Source organism: Plectropomus leopardus, chromosome 7 (assembly GCF_008729295.1).
Source record: "Plectropomus leopardus isolate mb chromosome 7, YSFRI_Pleo_2.0, whole genome shotgun sequence".
In the NCBI taxonomy this organism is placed as follows: Eukaryota; Metazoa; Chordata; class Actinopteri; order Perciformes; family Serranidae; genus Plectropomus; species Plectropomus leopardus.
Window position 1 is genome coordinate 15377792 of NC_056469.1, and position 27853 is coordinate 15405644.

General features: G+C 38.6%; 1 protein-coding gene across 1 annotated transcript in view; it reads right to left on the reverse strand.

Annotated features, from left to right (window-relative positions):
* Positions 1-27853, reverse strand: part of col14a1a (collagen, type XIV, alpha 1a) — a 160504-nt gene that overhangs the window by 17340 nt on the left and 115311 nt on the right. The window contains 8 exon segments of the mRNA XM_042490363.1: positions 3825-3896; positions 4031-4084; positions 9292-9323; positions 9326-9344; positions 18796-18849; positions 19421-19516; positions 21923-21976; positions 27185-27271. Coding sequence (XP_042346297.1) covers positions 3825-3896; positions 4031-4084; positions 9292-9323; positions 9326-9344; positions 18796-18849; positions 19421-19516; positions 21923-21976; positions 27185-27271 — 468 coding nt within the window.

A 27853-nucleotide genomic window follows, 5' to 3' on the forward strand; every position in this document is an offset into this window, starting at 1 on the left:
CCAACCACATAAAGCCGGCGAATGCATATCAAAGTGTAACGCATTGTGATCCAGAGGCAAATAAAAGACAACTATTTCCTGGCCACAAAGCCATGTGCTGATATGATAAATATCAGTTTGATGTTGTTACAGCTTTTGAATAAAGGCTTGTTTATCTTGGGGGAAACATGTCCTTGACCACCGACTGTCTGGCTGTGTGTTAACCGAGTTGGTGGATAGAGAAGGATGGAGAAAATGTGCGTGCACTGTGCAGGCCTGGCATATCACAGGGAATGTGTATTATATTGCAGATGATACGAAGCCCGTGCCAACATTTGACACAGCCGTTGATTTGGAGTGAAGGTCTCCACAATAAACGTCTTTTCCTGGACCTTCTCTGTGTGTCTGCCTGGATCTTCTAAGTCTTAATGGGCATATAAATGTCTACCGTCTTATCAGGGTGACATGGGAAAACCAAATTAAACTGTGTGGGAGCCAAAGTAAGCATCTGAATATGAAAAAGACAAGAGTCATCCAAATCTTATATTTTAAATTAATTTATCAAAACTATCTTCCCACAGTGCCCTGCATGTGCAGAGTCCGAATTGAAGAGTCGATGTTTTTTCATTCAGAATGTTTTACAGTTCATCCGCAGGGGGAAGTGTGTTTATGATGACTTTCCTATTGCACAGCTCTTCGATGTGAACTGATAAAACAGTCACAAGAAGATTGTTGCTTATTTTTCTTTTGTAACTGGCAAACATGGGGTGGCGTCCTACCAAGTCAAGCAAGATAAATTTAAAAAAAAACCCTCAGGTGGTCTAGTTGCTGGAAATTTAAAAGCAGTATTTTGTCTAGGTCAGACACACACTTGGACTCATTTGACACACACTCAAGCTACAACAATTCGTCAGACTTGTGAGGCTAGCTGTAAATATAGAGGTATATGAAACAGTCAATTAAACAGTTTTTAATCACCAGATCAAATGCAGAATCAAGGTGGATTCTGCTGCTATCAACAAGAAACATCTTTTACTTCTGCCTCCTCAAGACACAAACTACTTGAACTAGTTGACCACTTTACAAAGATCGGACATTGAAGTAAAAATAACATGTTTTTTTCTGTTTCTTATTACGATTTACGATATTATGAATATTGACCTTGACAGATAGAGCATAACATTTCCAAATTAATTATGTCATTCCTAAAACAAAAAGTTTTAGATTCCACATTAGACGTGAGGACATGAGTGGCACGAGTGCTTTAAAGCCACAGTTGGTAACCGCTATGAAAATAAGTTTGTGTCGAATGTGCTCAAACTGCCACTATGTTCTGAAAGTAGTACATGACAAAGAAAAAAAAGAAAAAATAATGTCCCTCATCCCCTCCAGCTGCCTCAGTTGGCACTTCCTAGAATCAGACCACAGCACACCAAAAACAACCAGTCAGGGCTGAGGAGTCTCACGCAGCTGTTAATCAAAAAAGCAGTGCTGATCAAATGAATAAAGCTTCTGTTACTATACTGCCTATTTCTCACCAAAAATATTTTTCAGAAAAATAGTGTAATGTTTAGCTGTGAGAAAGTTTGCTGCATGTTGGAAACAGTGAAAGGGAGTACCAAGTACCACCGAACAGCTGGATCTACTTTCTCATCTTTCTCAGCTAAACAGTACACTAAAATATGTTTCTGAAAACATTTGAGGAGAGAACAAGACAATGCAGTTACAGAATCTTGATTCATATTTGATGAGCGCTGTGAAGTTTGACAGTGTGACCGACGTTCACAAAAAGTGATTGACGTAATTGATAGCTGTGTTAGTGCCCTCTCAGCCCTGATTGGTTGTTTTTGTTAACATGCAGTAAGGCCATTAGAAATGCAGCAAAGCAATAGACCAGCTGGGGCAATATGATTTTTTGAAAGGTTAACTGTCTCATTTAGTGCTGTGTGAATACAGAGACTGTTCCAGCAAAAATGAAGAAAGTTTTTTTTTCTCCTTCTGATAAAAGTTTCCTACTAAAGTCCTACTCATTCCCATTCTTATCTTACCTTGGATGTTATAAATCCATTGTCCTTCAGCAAATTTTTCAGAGCAGTGGGACTTTCGTGTCCACCTCAACAAAACTTACTTCCACATCTTAAGGTCAGTTACAACACGATGAAACAGAATGCTAAAATTTCCCTGCAGATTTAAATAGCTGCTATTTCAGATAAAACCCACTTGTTAAAAAGGGAAAACATTCTCCTGCAGCAGAAATGTGGAGAGGGGTTAAACAGGGTAGAATGGGGACTGAATCAGCAATTTCAAGCTGAGGTGAAGTTTGAAACTAAAAGTTTAAGATGTTAAAGAGATTATGGCTCAGGAAAATAAGACTGCATTTTCTTTTTTCTGTTTGTATGTTTGCTGCATATGCATACATTCATAAGGGGTTTGTGTGTCTTCTAGGGCCCAGAAAGGAGGCAGATGTGATCTCTCAGTGTTTTTTCCTGTATTTATGTGTGTGTGTGTGTGCGTGTGTGTGTGTGGGTGTGCGTGTGGGGAGGGGGGGTGTCGGTAAGTGATTTATAGCTCTCCCTCTCTGAGCCAAACTTTGGTGCTGGCCTGCAGAGCTGACCCAAGACTAGATTAGCTGTCACCAGCATCACAGTATCATCTGTTCCTGTTAGCATTACACAAAGTTTGGAATCCAACATCCTCTCCTCCGCTTCCGTCTCTGTGCTTGTGTCACTTGTACATCTTTCTTTTACTTCTTTTGCAGGGCTTAACATAGTGACTTACTTTACTCTCGGAATCAAAGTTGTTCTTGCATATTTTGATTTTCAAAAGATTCATTATTAATCCTTAAATCCTAAGTAACCTTATGAGATTTGTCTTTTTGAGATAAGAAGAATAAGATAAGCCGAATCAGCAAAACTAATTTCTGACTAAATGATACATTTGTAATTGGGAGGACTTTGTCCAATACTAACAGGCTGTTTTCCAGTCAGGAGAAGAGAGATCGGAAAAAAAGAGAAGGACAAAAAGGAGAAAAATAAACAATCTGAAAAGCATGAGCTTCTTGTCATCGATGCAACTGAACCGCAATGTTATTCATATTTAAACAAATCTGTAACTTTGTGATGTGACTCTGAGATTGTAGTACTCGTGGAAATTTAGGGAGGCACATTGGTAGAAAAACTAAAGAAGAGGAAAATAGGAGGAGGAGGAAGTTGAGAGGTCATGTCCTTCAACATAACATAATTTTGTGTGAGTAAACAGCAACATTTATCTTTTTTTGACGCATTGAACTGTTGTTAACACGTCAGCGCCTGAGAGCCTTCTTGCCTGTTGGAGACACATAACCACTGTAAAAAAGTGTCAACCTTAGCTCTGGCTATATAAAAATACTTACCTAAATATATCATGCCTAGCAAAGTAAATTCTCAGACTTAAATATAAGTATTTTTGACCTTACAGAGCTGTTTCAGTCAGTGTCTGTTATGAACGTGATGGTCTACCACAGTTCACTGTGGGATATTCATGCTGTCGTAGTGTCCATTGTTTGCATATTGTAATATTTCACCAGAAATACTGTTGTTACAAGTACAGTTGATTTGATACTATGCTGTCAGATATACTAAAAAATCTCACACACTGTTAAAGTGTACTAAATAGCATGTTAGTGCAGAATTTTGGGACACAGCCCTTATTTCAGTAATAATTTGGATAAGTATGTCAAACTCTTTTGACTGTACTAACATACAGGCTGTTAGAATATAGTTCTTGTATCTTGAATAAATTCAGTATCTCATATTGTTTTTCTTCAAATCAATCTTAACAAAATAAAACAAAACATTTTCACTCACAGGAAGTCCTTGATCTCCTGGGGGCCCTGCTGATCCACCAGGTCCTGGAGCTCCTGGTGCTCCCGGGGCTCCCTGAGACAAAGAAAAGCAGTAGCAGAAAGAGACGGAGGTGGAAGGTGACAGGAAGCAGAGGGATCAGTGAGCCCATGTATCAGGATGATGTGACAGAAAAACACATACTGAGAATAAACAGAAAAAAGGCTTACAACAGGTCCAGGAGGTCCTTGTCGTCCCTGTGGTCCACTATTGCCCGGCAGACCCTGAGAAAAGCAGATGGAAACAGACAGTATATTTAATATTAACTAAACTTTCATAATTTTAGGTTGAACTTTGTTTTGCACAAGCCCTCTCTAAATGGTCTGAGGAATTTCCTGAAAGTCTCCAGACTACACCAACAGTAACACAGTTATTTTCTAATACAATTAACATGCAGGCGACTGATGGAAAACAAACTCAGTAGCTGTTGCATCTGCTGCTTCCACTGGTTTGTATGCAACCTTAAAATCTGCCAACAAATGCCTCCAATCAACATTTGAACTTTTTGTACAAAACACAGGTACATTCTTCTTAACTCAGATTTTTTCACAACGTGTATTTTAGTTGCCTCAAGGTGTATAAAATCATCTCTGCCAGTTAATGTCTTCTCCATGATGCTGTGGTTTGAAGAGAGCACGTGAATATGAAACTAGAGCTTTAGAAGCACATTCATACCTACTGCATGACAATTCGGTAGGATCTGGCTTTCTTAAGGTATATCCGTGATATATAATAACATAGTGATGGCTTTGATGTATCTCAGTATTTATAGGGCATTCAAATTGAACAAATTCTGTGTTATAAATACACATTTTGGAAGCTGAATGTCCTGGAAAACAGCTCAACCTGAGGTCCGTTTCATCCTTTCCTTTAAGCTTGGATGTCTGAAGTTACTTAGTGGTCACACGCTGAGGCTGATGCCATTTCAACATGAACACACTCGTTATAGGGCACTCAGTTTAACCTGTGTAAGCCATTAATGAAGTGTGCAGTCTGTGGGTGCTTTATGGAAGGTTAAAGGAGCAGTATGTAGGATTTAGTGGCATAAAGTAGAGGATTGCAGATTGCAACCACCAAAAACTGTTCCCATGGGCCTGGCAGGAACTTCCGGTTAGGATTTTTACTTGGAATTGAATAAACAACACAGGTCTCCTCCTCTCCAAAACAAATGGACCAGGTGATTGAAAAGTGTAAAAACACTGAATAAAGCAATGTCACATAGGACTGCTAACTACAGTGACCACTGTTAAAACAGGAATGGCCCTATCTAGAACCAGTGTTCTGTTTGTCCATTCTGGGCTACTGTAGAAACAGGACAGTGCAACATGGTGGCCTTTAGTGGATCAGGACCCTTCCCTTTATGTAGATATAAACACCTAATTCTAAGGTTATGTAAAAAACATTTAGTTTCTTAGTTTCAGGTAAATATACACTAAAGAAAACATACTTATATTCCATTTCTGCCAATATATCCCCCTATATCCTTCACACTGAATCTTTAAAAAACTTGGAAGGAGCATTTAACAACACTTTATGTGTTAGTTTGCTCTGCTTCTTAGCACATATTCTGTTGAGTCTTGGTTGTACAGTTTTCTTGTCCCACTTGGTAAAACAAAGAGGGAAATCACATCTTAGAGCGGGAGACTCCCCTGTGGCGTTCCATCCTAAATGCTCCTCACAACAACCAGAGCATCAAGCTTTGTTAAATTCTCGTGGGGATCTTTACCTTCCTAATAAATATACAAAAAACAGTGTTTGACTGAAAACAACAAAGCCGAATTTATTAAATAACTACATGTGTATAAGCTTCTCTAAAAGCTGAGCCTGAATGCGACGACTGAAAACCCCTCTGCGAGAGTCACTCTAGTGTCACACAGTAAACACTCGCCCTGGTGGGACTCTGGAGGAGGACTTAGTTCCTCCAAATATTCGAGTCTCACAATGTCACAATGACACTTAGACATCCTTTCAAATTGAGCAGAATAACGTCTGGAACACAAACAATAATCACCTTAAGACAAAAAGGGTGACAAAGTCTGCCACTATGAATTAAACAAACATTAGACAGAGACATTGAGACATCAGACAGCTTGGTGTTACACTACAAACATCCCCAATACTGGCTATATTATAATCCAAACGTAACTTTTTCTTTTTCTATTACTCAAATAAAAAATTCAGCCTCCTGCCTCCTCTCACAGGAGGTCAGGCTCATGAAAATGTATCACTGCTGTTATAGTCCGAGCTGCAACATGTTTATGCTCTGCCTTCAGTATATTTTAAATACTAAAGGTGGGAGTTACGACAAGTGTACCAGGCAGCATTTCTTTACGAGCCCATATCTTGGAGAGAAAAAACAGATCTACTCAGTTTGGTCGAAAGTTGAAAAAGTTTTTAAAAGTTCTGTTATGCAAGCCTCAATGACAAAATAAAGATTTATAGCTTCCTGTGATCCGTTTCACTGCGATATGGACAAATAAACTACCCTGGAGACAATTACTGTTGTTTCAAGTGATCTAACTGGCCGCTGCGGTGCAGTCTTCGCCCGAGTGTTTTTTTGGCTTTTATACACCTCACAAAACTTTTGTACAGTGTTTATGCCCAGTGGACTCGTGCGATGCTGGTAAGTTTTACTGTGAGTCAACAAAGGGCTATCTGCTTTTCCCCACTCTGCTTTGTACACATTGGATGATACAGATTAGTGGCAAACAGTCACATGAGTATTGTGAGTGAAGTCATTTTCAAAAGCTGCTTCTTGTTCATAATTACTGTTCAGTTGGCTTCACTCTACTTTCTATATCGCTGTCAAATGAATAGTGATAACAGAAATTGCTGTTGCGTTGATGACCTCATGTGAATTGATTCTTATCAGTATTCACTGCGTCCTCCTTCCCTACTGCTTTCAACGCATCCACTGAAAAAAACATTTGGAGGGAATCAGTATTACACTCTGCTGGAAACATCAGAGTGTAATGCTGTGGTTATTCTGCAACAATACAAGAACTGATTTGAGATGTTTCTTGTCGTGTATGGAAACTAAATTATAATCAGCTCTTTGTGTGGTTCATACCACTGGTGGATGTCTCTTCTTGTGGTCTCTATAAAAATCACAAATATAAAATACAGAACTGATCTGTAACATCCTGATGAAATGTGGATGTGAGAGGCCTGTCATAATCAGTGCTGCAGAGGGGGAATCTTTCCCAATATAGCAGCTAAAATTGCACCCTGATTAGCAATTTCACATGATTACACCCAATAATTACATTAGTAAACATGTACTGTATTCTGAGAGTGTGGGCGTGTTGATGGTAAATCACTGCACAGTTCTTTGTGAGACGATTATTCTAAAATTTTGAGGAGGACTGGATTCAGTAAACTGCTGAACGGGGCTTTGTTAATGGTATCATAAAGGAATCAATAATATTTTACATAAAGTTTCTGTCCTTCAAATTATGATAAGATGTAGCTGGAGTGTCTAACCCCCCCCCCCCCCCCCCCGTTACAATTGCAGTATGAGTCACAATTTTACTCAGAATTGTAATTTTTGCCTCTAATTTTCAGTATATATAAAAATGATGATGATGTGACTTTTGCTGGGGTCTGTACTGAATAGGCATGTTCCCCTTACGTCAGGAATATGATTTGTAGGCTGGAGCATCTCTGTAGCACCACAATGCTTTATTTGTAACAGTATATGGTAATAAGGTGAACTGCAGCTCCTGAGATTTGACTGTTGCACCTGGCCATACTGCAACTCCAATAATATTCCAGTAATATTTCAAATAATTGTGCAGCCCTAAGGTATGTGAATGCCTTCATAAATGTATGATTTGCCCATGATAAAGTTTTGACGTTTTGAAAGTCCTCAGAGTCATTTATTGTTGGCATGCAGGAGGCATGTGAGGAGGCTCTGGGTGTCTGGAGGTTAAGATAAGATGACAACCTTGAAGATACTCCCGACTCCAAAGGTCTGAATCGAAGATAACACAACATTGATTTGCCTCCTCTAAAAATTACACATAATTCTGCATGGTGTGGGATACGATGTATAAAGGCTGAACAAATTAATGAAACACAGTCTTTAATACTAATATAAATCTCTCTCTCTGTCGCTCTCTCTCTCTCTCTCTCTCTCTCTCTCTCTCTCTATATATATATATATATATATATATATATATATATATATAATATATATTCAGGTACTGATAGTCACATATCATAACATATGATCAAAACTATAATCACTACAATGATTTACATGTAAAAGTGTACAGCAAACACTGTACTGTACTGTTGTTAATCCAAACAACAACAGTACAAAACAAAGTACCAATATCTAATTTTATACCAGTAACTTTATGTTGTGGTTGTTGTTGTTGGCACCTTTAATTGAACAAAAGCAGATTGCGAGTTAATGCTTGCTCTGCTAAAAAAAAGTTCATGAACTCTGGCACTCTGAGAAGAGACCCCGCTAAATTGTTACAGTTGTCTTGAAGGAAACCACATGACAAGCCTGAAAACTATGTCCTGAAAACTACCACTGAGGGGATGAGCGTCTAGACCCCTGTCAGCCAACAGAGAGACAGCAGATGGATTATGTGTAGTGTCTTTCACCTTGCCAGAAGCCAGTCCAGGACAAAACTCCTGTTATCACATTACATATTTGGATAAAATTAACTCTCCTCTGCTTACCAAAACATTACGCTATGGCTGTGTTACTGTTTTGGTATTTACAGCCCAGCTGGGTATTGTACAGCCTGATTTCTCTGTCAACTACAGATACTACTACACTGTTTGCTATAACTGGGAGAGGACATGTTTGATTTTATGAAGGGACATAAAACCAAAGACACAAACATTAACATACTGACTGTACACCACTGGAAAAGTGCCACAAATATTTTCACAAGCTTGAAAAACAATTTTGTATATCTTAGAGCACATCTTTTTACCTCTTTATGCTTGCTCTATTCACTTTAACATCATAAAAACATTTGTTAGATCTCCATGATGTTTTGAATTGCTATGCCTACTTGCCTTTTTCTGAAAACCATTTCCAATTTGCCTTTTCTTTTATTTTAGAGCAATGTCTCTTCAACTAGTAATGATGGTGTCAGAATAAATATAACATCATATCATATACTGTATATACCATTTATCTTTGTCTATTGTATGGGTTTTTTTTTTTTTTCATTTACACCAAAACTGCCCTATCACTTCCAGGATTGTGTTTTCATGCCTTATTAACTCAAAACTAAAAAAAAAAGGACTTATTTTTATAACTGCTCTACAATATCTGCATCTGCATACACTGTAAGTCATTGATGCTGCAGCAAAACAGACATAAGCATCAAAACATTTCTATACTACACTGTATATTGCCAAGAGCCGTGCTGGGTAACATTAGAGGTAATGTGTATTATCTTACCCTTGCTCCTGGGGGGCCGTCTCTACCAGGGAGCCCGAGCTTCCAGGAACACCCTAAACAAACAAAACAAGACAAATAAGCAGGTTTAAATTACTATCACAACACTGACTGTGGGTTACATACAATACAGCACGTCACTCTACATTTAGTTAGGATATACAACTAACGACAAGTCCACACATACAAGGGTATTTTTGTGAACATAGTTTCTCCCTCCTTCGTTATTAAAAAAATCCTGTCCACATACACTGTAATAATTTTTTTTTAAAAATCCATCCAAATGTAAACATGACACAACTGAAGTGCTATCATGCCTAACCAACAGGCGGCTATCACCCTAAAGCCACACAATGAAAAAAAAGATGGTGGCCAATTAGAAATCTGAAAAATAGATATCACCAGTAAGCCACCAGGAGCTGTAACCTCCGTAGAGCAGTCTGATGCCTCTGCTCCTCAATATAGTGGAAGATAACTGTACAATTATGTGTAAACATGTAAAGTCCTGTTAGTGAGGTTAGAGTCAGTGCTATTTTGGTCATGCCCGTAATTACACAAAAGTGTTGCCTTATTTTTAACACCTCACAAAGGAGATAATGTACCCGTTACACACCACAAACTCAGCTTTCTTTGTTTACACGTCAACACTGAATAAAGAGTTTGTGTAAATCTTCACACTGATTGGAGTTTTGGAAAAGATTCCCTTTCAGTGACCTAAAAAGATTTTTATATGAGGACTAAAGGCCAAAATACATAGAAAAAGCCATATTTTTAAACATAGCCCTGTACATGTGGAATGAGCCTAAGAAAAGTAGCATCAGCACTGCTAAATTTTCATCATTGCAACAGAAAACAAATTAATGTGGATTTTTCTTTAAGAGCAGGGCTTTTTGACTTTTGGATTTATCTCACTTATTCACTCTAGTCCAACCAAAAGTCAAAGCAGATATGGCTTTGCTGTCTTGCTCAACGATGGTTTGACAGCAGTGGACATAAATTTGATTTGTGGAAAGAGTCAACCTCTAACCCTCAGGGTATGGGACAGTCTCTATATCAGCAGGCCACCATGCTGCGCCATCTCCTGCCCCATTTCCCCTTCATCCACCTCTCTGCAGGTCAATGCACACAGTCGATTCCAAAATACAGTCATGGATTAAGTGCTGAGGTGATTTATCTCTGCACTTCAGTATTAGTGGAGAGCTCATAAAACAGGACAGTTAACACTGTTAAAGGTCCTACAAATTACAGGCCGGGGTCACAGAGGACAGGCCTTTTTATGATTAATGATGTGCCGTTGTTTAGATGTTGGCTGATGCGCATCCTCCCAAGACATCAGAAATAATATCTCTCCTGCTGCTTTCACACGTGTATCTACAAACCTCAACATGCGCACACACAAGGAGTAGGAAAAAGACAGTGCAGCAACTTGTTTTAAGAATTTTCTAAAAATCTAAAAAAGTCTTAAAACAAATAATCAAGGAACTCAAATGTGATTTTAGAAACTATATACTTTATAAAACAAGTTTATTTGCTCAGGAAACTGGTTGAAACTGGTTGAAATAGTCTACTGCAATGAAAGAGAAGCGATTACTGACTAAATACGAGGAATTTGTTCTATATTTATGTTGCACCAACCCACCAGAACAAATTCCTCGTATTGTGTTAACTATACCTGGCAATAAATCTTTTTCTGATTCTGATTCTGATTCTGATTCTAAATGACGAAAAGGGATTTTTCACCCGTCAAATGGTCATTTGTATATCAGTTACTCAGCCTGTATTACACTGAATTCTTCACAATGAAAGAAAATCCAATAAATTAGTAAAGTCTTGATAACTTGAAGCAAAGGGGTTCGCTTTTAACAACACCAAAACTACATCAATACATCCAACTTGCACACAACTTGTACAGTACAATTAAAGTCCCATTTATCCAGATGTATGCTCAGTACTTCCCAAACAGATAGCCCTCTTTGACGGGGAACTGAACTAAAAGCGAAATTTATCTTTCTATCTGCTCTCTTCAAAGCAAGACTCCGCTGACAAAAATTGCAATTTCACCTCAATAAACACAGGAGCTGCTGGTCTACTGCTACCCCGATCAGTGGTTTGTTATGTGTTATTATGTGACTTTGCTGAATCAGAACTAACCCTTTCAAAGGCCCAAGTGCAAGGTAAAATGACTGTTTTTGTCAATAGAGTCTGGCTTTGAAGAGAGCATTGATAACTTTCTATTTCAGTTTAGTTCCCACTCAGAAAGGGACGTCTGTTGGGGAAGTACACATACAACTGTATAAATGAGACTGCTTCTTTTACTGCAAAGACGTGAGAAAAACATTTTCTTTAAGATATCTAGATAACACAGTGAGTAACTGATATACAAATAATCATTTTGGGGGAAAAGTATTCTTTAAATGTAAAGATTAAAAAGGATATACAAAAAACCTCATTATAATATTTGTGTGTGTGTACTTTCATTATAACAGCCATTCTATGTTGTCAGTAACTCATAAGCTATCTATATATCAGATGCTTTGTAGGAGAATTTATAACTGTTGACAAAAACATGAATATTTTTAATAAATTAAGTTAAGTATGTTCTTAATGTCTGCTTAGTGTTACATTAAATAAATAAATAATAAAAATAATAATAAATAAAGTGCTTCAGATTTTGGCTATGTAACTGGCATGTATGCCAAGATACAAGTGCACACACACACACACACACACACACACACACACACACACACACACACAACTTCCCAGTATAAACACCTATCTGAGCCTCTTGAGCAAGACTTGAGAATACTATGAGCAACAAGGCAAACCAATTTAATGATCAGAATCCAAGCACATGGATGATTCCAATTCAAAACATTAGCCTTGGGATTGCTTTGCTGCAGAACAACACACACACTCACAGCTGTGAGTTTGTTAGTATTCAAGCGAGTGTTAGATGGGGGGCTAAGAGGGGCAACTACTTACATCTGTGGAAGATCTAGAAGGACACCAAGTTTAAATCATTGCCACACACAAACACACAATCAACACCCCTCTAAGACGCAAAAAAAAAAAAGATTATATGATAACACACGTGCACGCAAATACTCACACACACAGTTACACACACAAACCAAATGAAAGTGAGGGAGATGAAAAAGATGGACAAACACACTAACACAAACACACACTGCTATTCATTGCAGCTGCATTTTTCACTGTCAAATTGAAACGGAGGTGGAGGGGACGCTGATGACAAGGTTACATTGTATTTACTGCAGCGAGAGACGGAGAGAGGGTGAGAGAGACTGAGAGAAAGAGAAGAAGAGAAAGAGAGAGAGAAACAAGAAGAGGGAAAGAGAGAGCGAGCGAGAGAGGTAATTGATGTTTTAGAGTTGTGATATTCTCTGTGGTCCCTCATATATTACAACAGGGCCCTGGAAGCTACAATATTCCCCCGCTGAGCCACACACATACACACACACACACACACACACACAACAACACACACCCATTCATATTCCTCTCTCTGACAAAACACATTATTACTCGGTAACATAGTGCGGCACAGGGCAGCACTGCCAGCTTTTATTAATAGGACTATGCAGGCAGAGAGAGAGCTAGATAGTGCTGCATCAGGAAGTGTTGCAGCTCTCCGTGAGCTGGCTCAGAGACCAGTTGTTATTGCGCTCATTCGTTTCTTAGAAAAACTAAAAACTGAACAGGTGTGGTAGAAATTCTGTAGAAATTCAGAAACAGTTTGAGTATGACTTCCAATCAGTGACTGGATTCTAGTCTCATCAACTCACGAAAGTCTTAACAAAGGAAACTAATTTGAGTCATTTCATGAACTAGACTACAGAAGTGTATATATAAATGAATAAAAATCCAGAGAGAGCAAACTCTAATCACCAGAAACATGATTATCAGCATCAGCATTACAACAATTTACAGCTGCATCTGTTTCTTTTTCATCAGCACTAAAATAAACACCTGTCCGATACAGTTAGTTTCATTTAGCTCTGTAAAATGTATAATTAAGACCCTGTTGACACAAACTTTCTGTGTAGTTAAATTAATCAGCATGATTTCACAGTCACTACAAATACTCTTCAAACCTAAAAAGACACCCTGCAGAGAGTGACCGCAGTCCTTAAGTTCAGTATTTAAGTGGGGGTTTATTTAAAAAAAAACAAAAAATACAACCATCCTAGAAAAGTGCAGTTTGCTGCAGGTTGATAAGTTTGACAAGATATGTGATCGGCAGATGGGAGCAGCGACTATAACAAATTGTGCTTTGGTGCGGAAAAAAATATAATAGTGCTCCTTTATGCTGTCCGCAGGAGCTGTCTCTCAAAATCAAAACTTTTGCATTGTCAGCTCCACGTGGAGAGCTTGACTGCAGCTAAATCTGGTTGTAATGAATTTAAAACGACTTAATCCACTCGTTGTCTGAAATTTGTTTTCCCTATACAGATTAGTGTTGTAGTGGCTTATCCCCAGTGGATGCAGTGGGTAGAGGGCACAAAAAAGAACAGCAAGTTGTCAGTTCATCACAGGGAAAAAATCAAGACCTTCTAACTACGAGTTCAGGTACTAACCACTGACATGTATATTGCCAACCATATTAGCCCATGTTAAAACAATTAGAGTATTTTTTCTTTCCTAAAAATCTATGAGGGTGTTCAAAAATCCATTACAGGCAAACCTTGAGCCCTAAATCGGACTGGTTAGTACCTCTGCTCTGTGACATCCTCCAGTGAATCTGGGCTAAGAGCCATAATGAAAACCAGCCATCTTATCTAATTTGTTCTGGTGCTCAGACAACACAGAAATGGAAAACACTAACTGATGCACCTAGATAAATAATGTGTGCAGGCTTCTGCTCACTTCAAATCTCACTAGATTTTCTCAAAGAAAAATAATCCATTTTAGCCAGGAGGACTATAAATGTAGTATTAGTGTTATTTTTCCAGTTCATGAGCTTGGTATAAAGCAGAAGTATTTGTAGGACAAACCTGCATCCGATAGTGCTGCACCACTTTGACTCTGTGTGTAAAAGTATGTACCTGAAAGAGCCTTTAGGGATGTTGGCTCCTACATTTTCCACTTTCAAAAAAATTTAAGAGATTTCTTTAAGTAAACTCAGCAAAAGTGTCTTGTGACATTGAAGACATTTTAAAGGGGGCAGTCAACCTAGTGGACACGTATGCACAGTATCTGTTTTGGTACACTTGGTTTAAGCTCTAAAGGACATTTTGATGCTCAAATATGGTGATAATGAGGTAATCAGCCAAGGCAGTAAAATTAATTGAGAAGAATTAAGAAAACTATCTGTCAGGGAGCACTCTACAACAGAGTAAACCAAGGTTTATTCCATTAGCGCTGTTACAAATTAAAGCTGGGGTGTGTAGTTTTCTTTAAAAGGCAAAAGTGTCTTGTGTCTCCTAAGCCTCAATACAATAACCTGTATGAGTACTATAGTTCATCTCAGTGATCATGGTCGTGATTGTTATCCTGATGCAGCTATACGGCAGGTATTCTATGAGAGTAACTGTTCTTTTTTCTTTGCAAAATTGTGGGCCTGTAAATATTTTTCAAATAACACACTGAATTTCTAGCTAGCTACAAAACATGAACTTTAATTAGCAGTAGCCATGAGCCTTTGGCTCCGTTAAGCAGAAGAATATAATATTATCAGAATTTTCTCTCCATTTCTGAAACACTTTGCTGATCATAAAACACGCTTTATTTTGTTTATTGACACTCTTTTTGATGATTCCTTCCTTTTCTGGGTTGTTTTGTGGCATAGGTACCTGCTACCAATATTGGAATAGCAAATTTTTCTGCAGGATTCTCCACCATTGAATCAGGCTTTCACCATCTGAAGGGATGTGCACGCACATTTGAATTTGTGTAACAGCAATAGCAATGCCCTTTTTCAGTAATGAACTGTGATTGGCCAAAGTCTCCTATCACGGACTAGTTTTCACAGTACACGTTAGTTACAGCATGCTTTAAGTTTACAATGGAATATTTGCCCAAAAGCTCAAAACAAACAAACAAAAAAAACCCACAAAGCCTACACCAACTTTTTTAGAGCTTATGAGATGTAGCGCATGTAGATGCAGCAGTCAGTAGCTCCTCAAATCCTTGCTACTTTTTTGCTGTATTTTGCTGTATTTTCATTACCATGACCCCTTCTGCTGAAGCACGACTTTTCTACGATAGAGAAGCACTTATCAACATCACAAAAAGTTGTGTGGGTTTTGAACTGTACTCAGCTGACCTCGAGAAGATCCCCACCGGTGGCATGTGCTGAGCTGCAAGTCAGACCAGATGGGAGAAATGAAACCTTAAAGCGCTGGACAAAGAGAGGGGAGGAGAGCCGGCATCAAGGCAAGGCTGACCCGACTTGGATCGAGAGCTTCTCCTCTACCAAGCCTTCTTCTGGCTAATGTCCGGTTGCAGGAGAGTGGAGTGAATGAGATGTGATTAAGGCTCACTCAGGAATGGGAGATCAGAGATTGCTCTGCACACATCTTTACAGAGACATACTTAAAACCCTGACATCCCGGATCGAGCTGTTGCACTGGATGGACTGACCTTGTGGGAGTCATTTGGACACAAGACTCTGATGCAATTCAAAAAATGCCCTGCAGGAATTTAATGATGCCACCAGCAGCAACATGCCCAAGGAACTGGAGAGAATTTTCATAGTAGCTGCTGATTTTAATTAACTCATCCTTAAACTACAACGATATAGCAGGATCAAGGAAAAAAGTAATTTTGTTTTTTAAACTTGGTTTAAAAAATGACCAATAAATCTACCTTCTACCTTCTACACAGTATGTATTCCCCTATTAGCCCATACTGCGATGTATCACCAAAGTGGTCATTAACAAAACATATTGTAGGACAAATAATGGTAAAGTGAATGGCAGACACATCATTACATTTCATTAGGTTCAATCATGCCTTTAATACTTGATTCATCAGTCTAGTAGCAATGAAGTGGCAAAGATCACTGCCCAAAAACTGGATGGATTGAGAGGCTCTTCACACCTGTGGCATGCACTGGCACTGACAGGTGTTTTCCCTTAATTAGCCTGATTAGATCTCTTCTCAGCACTGTGTGTGTATGGACTGAACTTGATTGATCCTCTTGTTGCATCTATTACGGTGAGACAACTTACAAAAGATTATTTTTGGTGCATTTATTTTGGTGGCTTAACATAATTCGCGGCGCAGTTTTACCCAACCTTAACCTGAGCTAAGGTCTAATTAAGCAGAATAACTAACAGTTGTGGGGGTGTGCAGGACCTTGAGAGTACGAGGCAGACAAAAGCTAGCTACTACAAGTGTGTTTTGCATGAAAGATATGTTTACAGTGATGTTTAAAAAAAGTGTCACTACAAACATCCAGACACATTAATGACAAAGTTTTGTGAAGTAAACGTTTCTCCAAGTACAGAGTTCCTAGAAACATTGACTCGGTCCTTGCTGATGTCCAGGGCTCCCAGTAGAACTCCATTTAATTAATTCAGTATTACCTCTGATTGGTTCACTGCCCAATAATGGAGACGCTGGTAATGATTATTCACATCTCGATGATTCCATTAGACCGCTCTGTCTGTGTCAACGTGCATGTGTGTCAGCAACAACACAGCCCCCCCCACACACACACACACACACGCACATGCACGCAGACACACACACACGCACACGCACACGCACACGCACACACACACACACACACACACACACACACACTCATACTCACACACAAACACGTAGCCATGTGAAGCTTCATCTCCATACCTCACTCATGCCCTTTCTAATAGGTCTCTCACTGTTTCACAGAACTGTACGATAAATCCAGTGTTGCATATACAGGTCTGACAGACATTGTAATATACAGCATTTTAGCTAAAATGTATTATTGTTTTAATTAAAGAACATTTATACCTTCTTCATGGCCCGTATCTAAATTAATAAAAACAAGAATAACCAAAAGTGTAGCAGATAATTATTTTCTTCTTTTGTTTGCATCATTAAACTGGAATGCAGAGTTAGAAAATTGCAGCAACTACAGTCAACTTTGTCTTAATAATGTATCCCTTGCTGTTGTATCTAATTAAATAATATCAATTTTGATGAAGCCACATCTTGATAATGCTGTTTGTTATTTTACATGAGGCAGTTCAGTCCAGTTTCAATAGAGAAAAGAATCCTTAAGTTAACACATCCAGCTTAACAGATTATCAATAATTGCTATCTCAGCTTTTGACTCTTTGGAATTGATTTTATTTGGTTTGGTTCAGCTATTTTTAAAGCACATATTTAAATACATTACATAAATCATATATTCGTATTAATTTTAAAATAAATATTTGAATAGCCAAAGGACACACAAAGATGCATTTAATGCAATGTAAGTAAAGGTTGAAAAAGAAAGATGAAAATACACATTTAGTTTTTAGATACTACAATTTTCTGTTGCTTTTCCTTTAAGCTTACCAAAAGTCATAGCAAGTTTGTTTGTGGGGTTCCTTTTTTTATTTTTTTTAGGTATCATATAAAGGTATGATAGCAAAATTTATTTAAGTATCAGTCTAAAGGCCATGGAGGGATTACTGGCTTTCTGAGAGTCATACTGAAAAATTAAAACATTTTTTTCTGACCCTTACTGCTTCAGTAGATACTGCTCTCTGTCTTTAGGGCAGTACATATGAATAAATTAATTATTTTTTCACTCTGTGGCACCAAGACATATTCACTATTTAAAAACAAGTCAACAAATTTCCACGTCAGAAGCCTAGTTAGTTGCAACAGTTTTAATCATTGCAATTTAGCCTGAATAAAAAGCCTCCTTTGTGTGTGTTGGTCCAAGTGTTTTGTTTTTTTCCACACTTGAGGTTATTGGTTCACAAAAAAAAATGTTCACATGAAAAAAAGTATTTTCAGGAGCAGTTACTTGGCAAAACAAATTACATAGATAACCTCCTTTAGAGTTGACAGATAAGTGTATAAACAAATACATATATTAGGATGGTCTAACGTGAGGTATTAGAGATGAAAGTCAAATGTTTAAGCACAGAAAAATAATGAAAATTGGATTTAAGTTACAGAAATATGCCTTCAGAGGGCAACAAGTCTCATTTCTGTGAGCCTGCAGGGCCATGGCACCTCAGTGATAATGGATGTGGGACTCATTTGTATTCTCAACACGTACACACAGAGGAGGACAATTTATAAAAATAGTCAAACACACACATACACACACACACACAAACACACACACACACACACAGTGGGGTTGGTAAAAACCCAATACTACCACTCAATACAAAAACAGAGGGAGAAGTCACTACATGTCAGGCAGATTGGAAAATAGTTGCCCCTCTGGACTCTACTGAGATGTTGGGATCAAATCAATTTGCCCAAACACAAACTTCACCTCTGTGTATTACTATAATGTCATTTTTTTAGGAAATGTTGTCTTACCATTGGTCCGGCTGGACCAGTCTCTCCTCTCTCTCCTTTCTCCCCAGCAAGACCCTGTAAAACAAACAGTCATTACATCTCAGCTGGACCAGTGGTCGCACCGATAGCTACCAAAGGACCAGAAAAACCAATATCAGTTATCCTAATAAGATGCTCGGCCACCACACGTCCCCTCAACAGCTTCAGCGTGCTTTGGACAAGATCCTTTGAGTGTCTGGAAGTCTGTTTGAAGCATGCCTCAACATTTGTCAGTTAACAGAGCAAGGTGGTTGACAGCACAATAACGTGTCTGTGTCTAATTGCACACATTCTGTGACTTTAGTGGGGAAAAGTGTGTGAAAAGGCAAACAGCACACTCTTTGTGACTATGTTTCCATCAAAATTTAATGTTGCAGTGATGTAAATAAAATAATGTGTGTACCAGTTTTCAGTTTTTCCAATTTTTTACCACTAGCGTATTTTATCAAAATATAAGAGTAACAGTTGTTTGTTTTGGGAGGGAGCTGTAGCCGAGTTATGCACACACTACCATCATGTTGAAATAATTCAGTAATTGTGGAAATTTCCAAAATGTGATATTAAACTGCCTGTCAGTTTGCACATACAAACACAAGCAAAGTCTTACCGGGGGTCCCTGAATAGAGAGACCACTGGGTCCCTGAGGACCAGGCGGTCCTGAGGGTCCAGAAGGGCCGGTCTCTCCCATTGGCCCCTGCGGTCCCTGTGGAAATAATTATTATTAATTATTGTTATTAATAATTATTTTAAGATTTTTTTACTCAACTTTGCAGAAAAATGGAAATGGAATCCTTGAGGTGCTCAAGAACAAATGGAAATGTGAACATCTTTAATCACCACTGTGCAGTTGTAGATCATGTGACCAGGACAGTTATATTAAACTGACGTTACTATGAGAAGATTTTGTGAGCACAATTTTATGAAGATTCTTCTTTCTATCATTGATTTTCTCACCTGCTAGAAGCCTCATCAGCTCAATAATATCACTTATTCATGAAACATATTTTAATCACTGTAAGAATTCTTAAACTGTATGCTCCTCAGAAGTAGCGATGTGGAACCAGAGTGGCATTTAAAATAACATGGAAGTTAGATCTGATTTCTGGAAAGATAAAAATATCAAATCTAAAATATTAGCTGTTCATGACAATGCCTGGTCTTAGCAATGTAGTTGTTATCACAACTACAAAAATCTAAATAATGTTATGTTTATATGAAAATGTAACGCTTATATCCGCTGAGGTAATAGATGTGTGCCCATTTCCTCAAAGTCTGCGACTAATCAACACATACATTGTCCATCAACTTAAAAATACAAACTTCATTAGACATCATTGCTACATGCTTACTACCACTGGTTGCTTCCATAATGAATCTACCACAGGAAATAGATTTGGACACTTGTCCATCCATCTCTAATCAGGTTGCGCTGGTATGGCGGCTCATTTGATCCATGTGTATGAGCTGCTGACAGGGTTCCTGCAGCGGGAGTCAGGGAAGAGGAATTCCTGCAAACCGCCACTGATTCGCAGCATTCGTAGCTTGTTGGCTCAGCAGCAGCAGTAGCCAAAGTAATCTTCACTCAGGCTGTATTTATTGTTTTACTGTTCAGCCGTATAGTTACTGGCTTCATGTCTTACTTATCCATGCAATCAAAAAAAAGTTTGGATCAGATATGAATGAATGGAGTGGGGGGAAAAATAAACAAGACTAAAATGTGTCATGGTATGTTTAACTAAATGATAAATATCAGTAAAATATAACGCAAGACTACATGAAGAGATGAATCGATTTAATTTGCTTAAAGGTTTATTTTAATAACTGCACAAGTTATTTTCCCATTTATCAGCTCTTACACTGCAACAAGTAACATAGACAAATGGTTAGTGAGAATGAAAAAGGATGAATTCATGGAGAAGCTGCTCTTACACAACAGAATAATCCAACTATTCAAATAAACTTGGCTGTAGCTGCAGAGGTATAAATGCTGCTGAGCTAAGACAAGTGTGATCTGGCAGGCATGTCTTAATATATATGTGTGCACTGTGGAGTATGTGTGTGCCAACAGGAAAATCTGACTCCAAAACTAACACAATCACACCCATCAAATGTAACACATATGGACTATATTGCAAAAAGCCTTGCATGGGTTTGATCACGTCTTTGTCTCAGGCTTGGGATGTGCTTAAGTTCTGGGTGGGCCCCTTAAAGTACTGCACTCGATGCACTGTCGCTAAGTCAAAGTGGGACATAAAAAAAGCTTAGTGTCTTGACTGACAGCCCTGCGTGTCTAAGCAGCAGTGGCAGGACCCCTGCTGCTTCAAAACACATTTCTTTTTTAAACCTAAGATTAAATTACAAACATGGGAACTGAGAAACTTGCAGCTTTAGCTCTTATACTGAGTGCCACAGCTGGATGCATGGTAAGAGTTTGGAACAGACTGCCATAGCAAATCTGTAGCACATGCAAACTCTACAGTAAATCATTTATTAATAGTCCAAGACAGGGTTTTGCTGGAGCTGTGTCTATTAAAGACAGGACAGTACCAGTGGTGATAGTGGTGATAAGAGACTGCCTTCAGTCTGAGGCAAGAAGGAAGATTAGGTAGTCTGGAGAACTGATAAAGCGTTTTCCAAAATGACCACTTCTTTTAGCCCAAGGGTGCTTCACATCCAGTCTTGAGGATGAAGTGGGCTGTTGTTGAGAAGGCTCTTTGTTTGTGTGTCAAGTAACTTCTTTTCTTTATCAGGATGGGGCAGTTCTGTCCTTGGAGAAAGAGGTTTGGATCTGCCTGTTCAGATTATGAGTAAAATGTGTAAGAAGTGGGACATTGAGGTACAGAGCTAAGTGCAATTGATTCCAGTTGAAAACTTACCCGATGCCTCTGACTGAACTATGGCACATGAAATCAGGATGAAGCTCTTTAATGCTCAGCATGTTTGAGAAATCCAGTCTGAGCAGCCCCATTTCTGTTAGCTTGCTACTTCTCTCTCATTTGGAAACATAATCATATAAAAGATGCAAGATAGACAATATTTGACACTAATTATGATCTGAAGGTTTTGCAGAATAATAAATGGTCTCTGAAATTAAGTGCATTTTACTAACCGTCACTCCTGGCTCTCCTCTGTCTCCTCTGGCTCCCCTTATGCCTGGCCCGCCCTGAAACACAGGCCAAACGCACACTGTAAAAACAGCATAGTCAGTGTTTGCAAGTTGTGCACCCACAAAGAGAGTAACAGCTAAGAAACACATGTTTGTAAAACGCCTCCCTTTCAATGATGGAAATTGGATTTCATTTTTTTTTAAAAATCTAATAAAAGTGGAACTGCACGGGTCTTTGATATTAATGGATTATGAATTTGATGGACAGAGGCCAGTGCTGATCTGTGCTGTAAACTGCCCCTCTGAGCTCTGCACTTTATCACGCTGCATCTGTAAGAAAGTCTGGAATTGTAAACCTCAGACTGACCCCTCGAGCCACAAGGTTTATTCATGGACAAACTACACACATCTGCTAATCATTGGCTCATTTGGGATACATCCTCTTCCTGTGTTTGCTTAAATAGGTCTCCCCTGGGAATGAGGGTGAGACTAGGTAGTTCCTGCAGTATTTAGCCAGAGGGGACAGGAGGGATGTTTGCAAGAAGAATGAGGAATATGAGAAGAGACACACAGAGGTGGTAAAAGGAAGTGGTAATGGAATCATTATATTCTTGTTTTTTACCAGATTGTAATCTATATCATTTTATTAGCATAATACCACAGTCACTTTCTCTATACATACCAGTGAAAATCTGAAGTTTTACCGTTTGCTTTACCATTAAGGAGTCATTAGCTCTGACACTCCCACAGTGCGGTGCTCTGAATAACTGAATAGTACATTCCCACAGAGCTCTGAATTTACAAACAGTCCAGTTTGTGCCAGATTGGCCCCCGTACTCAGTGTGAGGGTTCCTGCATGCAAAGATTCTCAAAATAATACATTTCACTCTGTCACTGAATGGCAAGTTTACGAAATGCTTTGTAATCGATATTACTTTAGCATACAGTTAATATAATGTAGCACAGGCAACACAAGCTGAGATGAAACTCCAAACAAAGGGTATAACTAGGCAACACTGACAAAATACAAACCAAGATTCTGTTACTACATTGCCCTTTTTTTGCTTAAAATCTTTTCAGAAACATGTTTTAGCTGACCATCTGTAATATGAGATCATTTGTTACCAGCTGACCGCCCATGAGTGAAATGGACAAGTACACATTACGTCACCTAATAGGTTGGTCTCGTATAGGTACATGGTACAAGGTAGATTTATTTGTCATTTTTCTTAAACATGGCTTAAGAAGAAATTAAATTAAAGTTGACCCTACATCCTGCTGCATCTTTCTGGCATCAAAGGAGGAGCTGAGGAGTCTCACAGCCTGGGGAAAGAAGCTGCTCAGGCATGGCGCAGCGCATTCTGGTAGTTGTTCGTTTTCTACCTCATGAGCAGAACCAAATGCCAAAGTCCCTTTTCTGTGTTTTCTCTGGTCATGTGTTTCTGTCTTTCTAATGCAAAAATGCATGCAAAAAGCCTAGTTTTATGATAAGACCATTTTCAGGCAGTGAAATACTTCTTTCAATTTTCCTTTTGGCAGCAAAAAGACACAATTAAACTTTAGGCAATGACTTTAATTACAGCACTTTTGAATCAAATTATGCAATTGTAAATTCATGTTAGGACAAAAATATGTGTTATTCAAAATGATTGATTGTGTTCATCAATTCAGCAATTCGTCTCTGCATGTTGTTTTGAATGGATTTTCTCAAACAATGTGACTACTTGTTGGAGGTCGGGCAAACCTGCAGAGAAACTGAAATCAGCTTTGACTAGCAGCAATACAAATAATTGTGTTTGGATTTTTCATGGGTGTTTCATGGCGACAGAATAAAGTACAGCGCTACTATCATTTAACTGAGCAATTTGATGCCAAGGACGAATTTACATTTTTTAAACAACACTTGCATCTCGAACAGCATGGGCACAATTCAATCTGAACAAACTGAGATGGCAGGCAGCATCAGCCTTGTTTTCCTTAATGTCAGATTGATTGCTGAGTGATGTTTGGTATTGAGCTGAGTCTGTGCCAAATCAGGCGGCACAGATTGCAATTCAGTTGAGGCAATCAATATTATTTCAAACATGACTCAAAAATTTAAAGAACTGAACAGGCCTGCTGCTGTGCGAGACAGGAAAAGACATGCTACTGACAGCGAACACAAACACAGAAATTACTCTCAGGAAGGCAAAACTGCATTATGGATGGTGATATTAGAGCAAGTTTCTGTTGTAGCCATACTTTAGATTGCCAAAATGCTGCCTTGTCTGTGTAGATACACTACAGACAAGAGTCCGTTTGTTCTGCTCAATACCAACAAAAAACCCACCTTTATTGGGAATGCCTAAGCTCCAAAAATCTCAATGATCAGATGCCAGCTACTATAGTTTTTTAATCCTTTCAAATAATTATTTGCTCTCCAGCTTATTTGCCCTCCACTTGTCTTTTTTTAATGCAAGCTTTCTGTGTGTTTAGACACTACATCAGGTATCCCCACAGATCCAGGTATTATTTGTTTTTCTCCATACTCCTTGGTTCAGAGTGAGCAAAGTCTCTGCAGCACAGCAACAAATTCTGTACACATCCATTGTTTATACTGAAAGCCTCTGTTTTCACAGTCTGTTAGGACTCTGAAAGTTTTCCTGTCTGTAGGAAGCTTGCCTTCCACAGGGGATACAATACATTTATTGTGTTAACAACCATTATATTGTGTTAACAAGGGGAATGGCACTGACTTTTCATCCTTACTCAAAACCCTGCCGACTATAGGGTGCCGTTTAAGCACCAAAGTGGCTATGATTTCACCATTAAACCATTCATCTACACCCGTATGCTGCAGTTAAAATGTGATTTAAGAAGCCCATTCAATGCTGGCGAGAAATACTGACACAGACAGAGAGACAGACACAGACACAAAGAGAGAAGCAGAAAGTGGTACAAAAAGAGAAAAAAAGAAAAGAGCCTCAGGCGTGTGGATGAAGTGGAGGTATAAGAGAAAACAGAGAAAAGAAGAAACAAAGACAATGAGGAGCTGAAAGCTTTACAGTACTGCTATTGATCTAGTTTGGAGGGAGAGCGACAGTGAAAAACAGAAAAGGAGAAAAGAGATGGAGGCGATAGAAGTCAATGAGAGAGGAGAAACAAAAAACACAGAAAATAAGTCTTTGCTAATTAAGTCTTCAATGTATTTTTTAAGTCAAGAGATGAGAGCATGAGGTTAAATTTCATGGCATTTTCTTCAAATTAAGTTCAACTACCAGTAGTTTAAATGCAAATCCCGAAGCAACTAGCAACTTATTTTGCATTAGCCATGAGTGAAACCCATATGGCTTGTCTTAACTGACATCTTTAGTATATTCTTCTGGTAAAAGGATGAAACACTGAAATCTCAAAGAAGAACACAGACAGAAATAAAAGGACGTAGAAAACTAGAGGACGGGGCTGTGGCCTGTGGACATAACCCTACAGAAGAGTAAGTGGATCCGGCTTGTCGGACAGGGATGGAAATTGGGGGGATTGTAATCAGTTGTGATACATGGAATTGCAACATAATTACTTTCTTAAACTACACCGATGTTGACCCAAACCCCTCTCATGCCCTCACTACCCGAGGGCAGAGACAGAGACAAAGACAGAGAACTAAAGAGAGGAAAGAAAATGAGAGAAAACAAAAGAGATGTAGAAATGGGGGAAAGAAGAGAGAAGGGAATGAAAAATGCAAAGCAGAAGATAGAGAAAGAGAGAGAAATAGCGAGAGAAAAAGAGGAGAGAATATAGACAAAAGTCTCAGGCTGTAAATGAGCTCATTTACTTGCTCTCATCTCTCAGCCCCTATCAGGTTTTACCTGCGGCTGCGTGAGGGGAATACAGCTGCACCACAAGCTCATCCCTTCTCTCTCTAACATATCGCCACCCCAATGAAAACGCCCAAAGATTTCTAATTCCACATTTCACAGGATTCATTCAAAAAGCTTGTAATTGGATAGAACTTGCTCAATGTCAAAGAGAGTAAAGACCTCTGCACGTCAAGTCTGTATTTTGATCAGAAGTTGTTACGTTTAAAAAAACCAAACAAACAAAAAAAGACTTCTTAACATTGTGTCAATCGCATTTACACAGATTCAAAAACTTTCTATCGTCATTAAAGCTTTTGGAACGCGTTACTTTTCTGTAATTTTTTAACATCATCACAGGCCCTTAGAGTTGTTTGATAGAGATGCACTGAAGACAATGTGCCATAATCTGCAAGATACATACATCCGCAATAAGAGGAAGGTACAGGGCGCACAGTATCATTTCATAACTCAAACAGCTGCCTTTAACAGGTCAGATAGTAATATTCAGGTGGATGATGATGACGAGGAGGAGGATTTAATAGAAGATGAGGATCACATACAGACAGAGAGAGAGCGACAGTGTGAATACAGAGAGGGAAGACAGCTCAGCCTCTTCATGTAGCCGCAGTGCCGAATGCTAGATGTAGGCAAGAAGCGAAGAAAGCAAATGCATCTATTTTGTCTCGTATGGCAACATATTTATTAGTTATTAAAACAAATTCCCAATATATGGACTTGGTTTGCAAACACCTATGTATGGATACTAAAAAACATGTGTACAGACTGACACCTGCACTTGCACTTTCTGATATGTGTCTTCATGGTGGTGGACACTATTGGTCTGGTAATGCTTGGTCACTGCCATTAATTTTTGCATCTAATCAACTTTCTAAAAGCTCCTTATATTGTATATATGAATTGCCTTTCTGTTTTTTCATATTGGATTACATTGATTTCTTTCAATAAAAGTAATTTGTAAAATTCACAACAGGTAATCAACTTTTTTATGGCGTTAGAGTGGCTGCTCTACTCTGACATCTACCAGCAGTGCTTACTATTGTCGGTACAAACACCTCTGGAATAAATACAAACTTTTTAATGAGAGTCTGGATAGTCAAAATGGATAACTGATGTATTCATTCTTCGACAGAGAAAGTTTGCTAATGAATGCACTGGTGTATTTATACCGTAAATAACAGAATATAAAAGAGACAAAGCAGGAAAACAAATGCAGAGAAATGGAGGGAGACATCAGGAATTCAGCACGTCAGTGGAAACACAGAGAGAGAAAAAAGACAGAAATAGACTGAAAGAAATTTTGACGATACTAGACCGACCACAAAAGTATGAATAGGCAATTACATGAAAGAATAAAAGATTGGAATGAATGAATGAATGAATGAATGAATGAATGAATAATCTCTCTTACAGGGGGTCCAGAGGGTCCTGGAGGTCCTTTGCTGTCCTGGGAGCAGGTACAGGCGTGAGGCATGGAGGGACACTGTTCCTCAACTCTCTGAAAACACACATAAATACATCAGATGTACAGTGCATTTGGTCTGTATTCAGGAAAGACGTGAGCTGCATCATTTAAAACTTCACCTACATACACCCAGAGCTAACCAGCAGAAAAATAACGATGGTCAAACATCCCCATCATTCACCAGCTTCTCTCAGGTCTTTGACTCCCAACTGTCTGAGCTGAGTTATGGTACAAAACAAATCAATGTTTTCTTGGTCCCTATGACTACTGATAAAATACTTTATCCAAACAAAACTTTAAAAGAATGCCCTGCTTGCACTGAGAAGTTTATTTAAGGGGCCGTTGTGTAGGACTTAGGGGGATCTGCTGGCAGGCATGGTATATGAAATTGATAATATATAAACATAGTTTCAAAAATCACCTTAAAATAAGAATTATGGTGTTTAACAGCCAAAATACATATGATACGGAAGCAACAAGCCATGAAGACAGAGAAGAGCAGGGTTTTCAGCTTGTTTTCAGGAAACATAGGCTTTATCAACCTGTATTTAATTAACCAACTGGTCCATTTTAACAACAGGATGCATTGATTTGATTGATTTATTTCAATGTAAA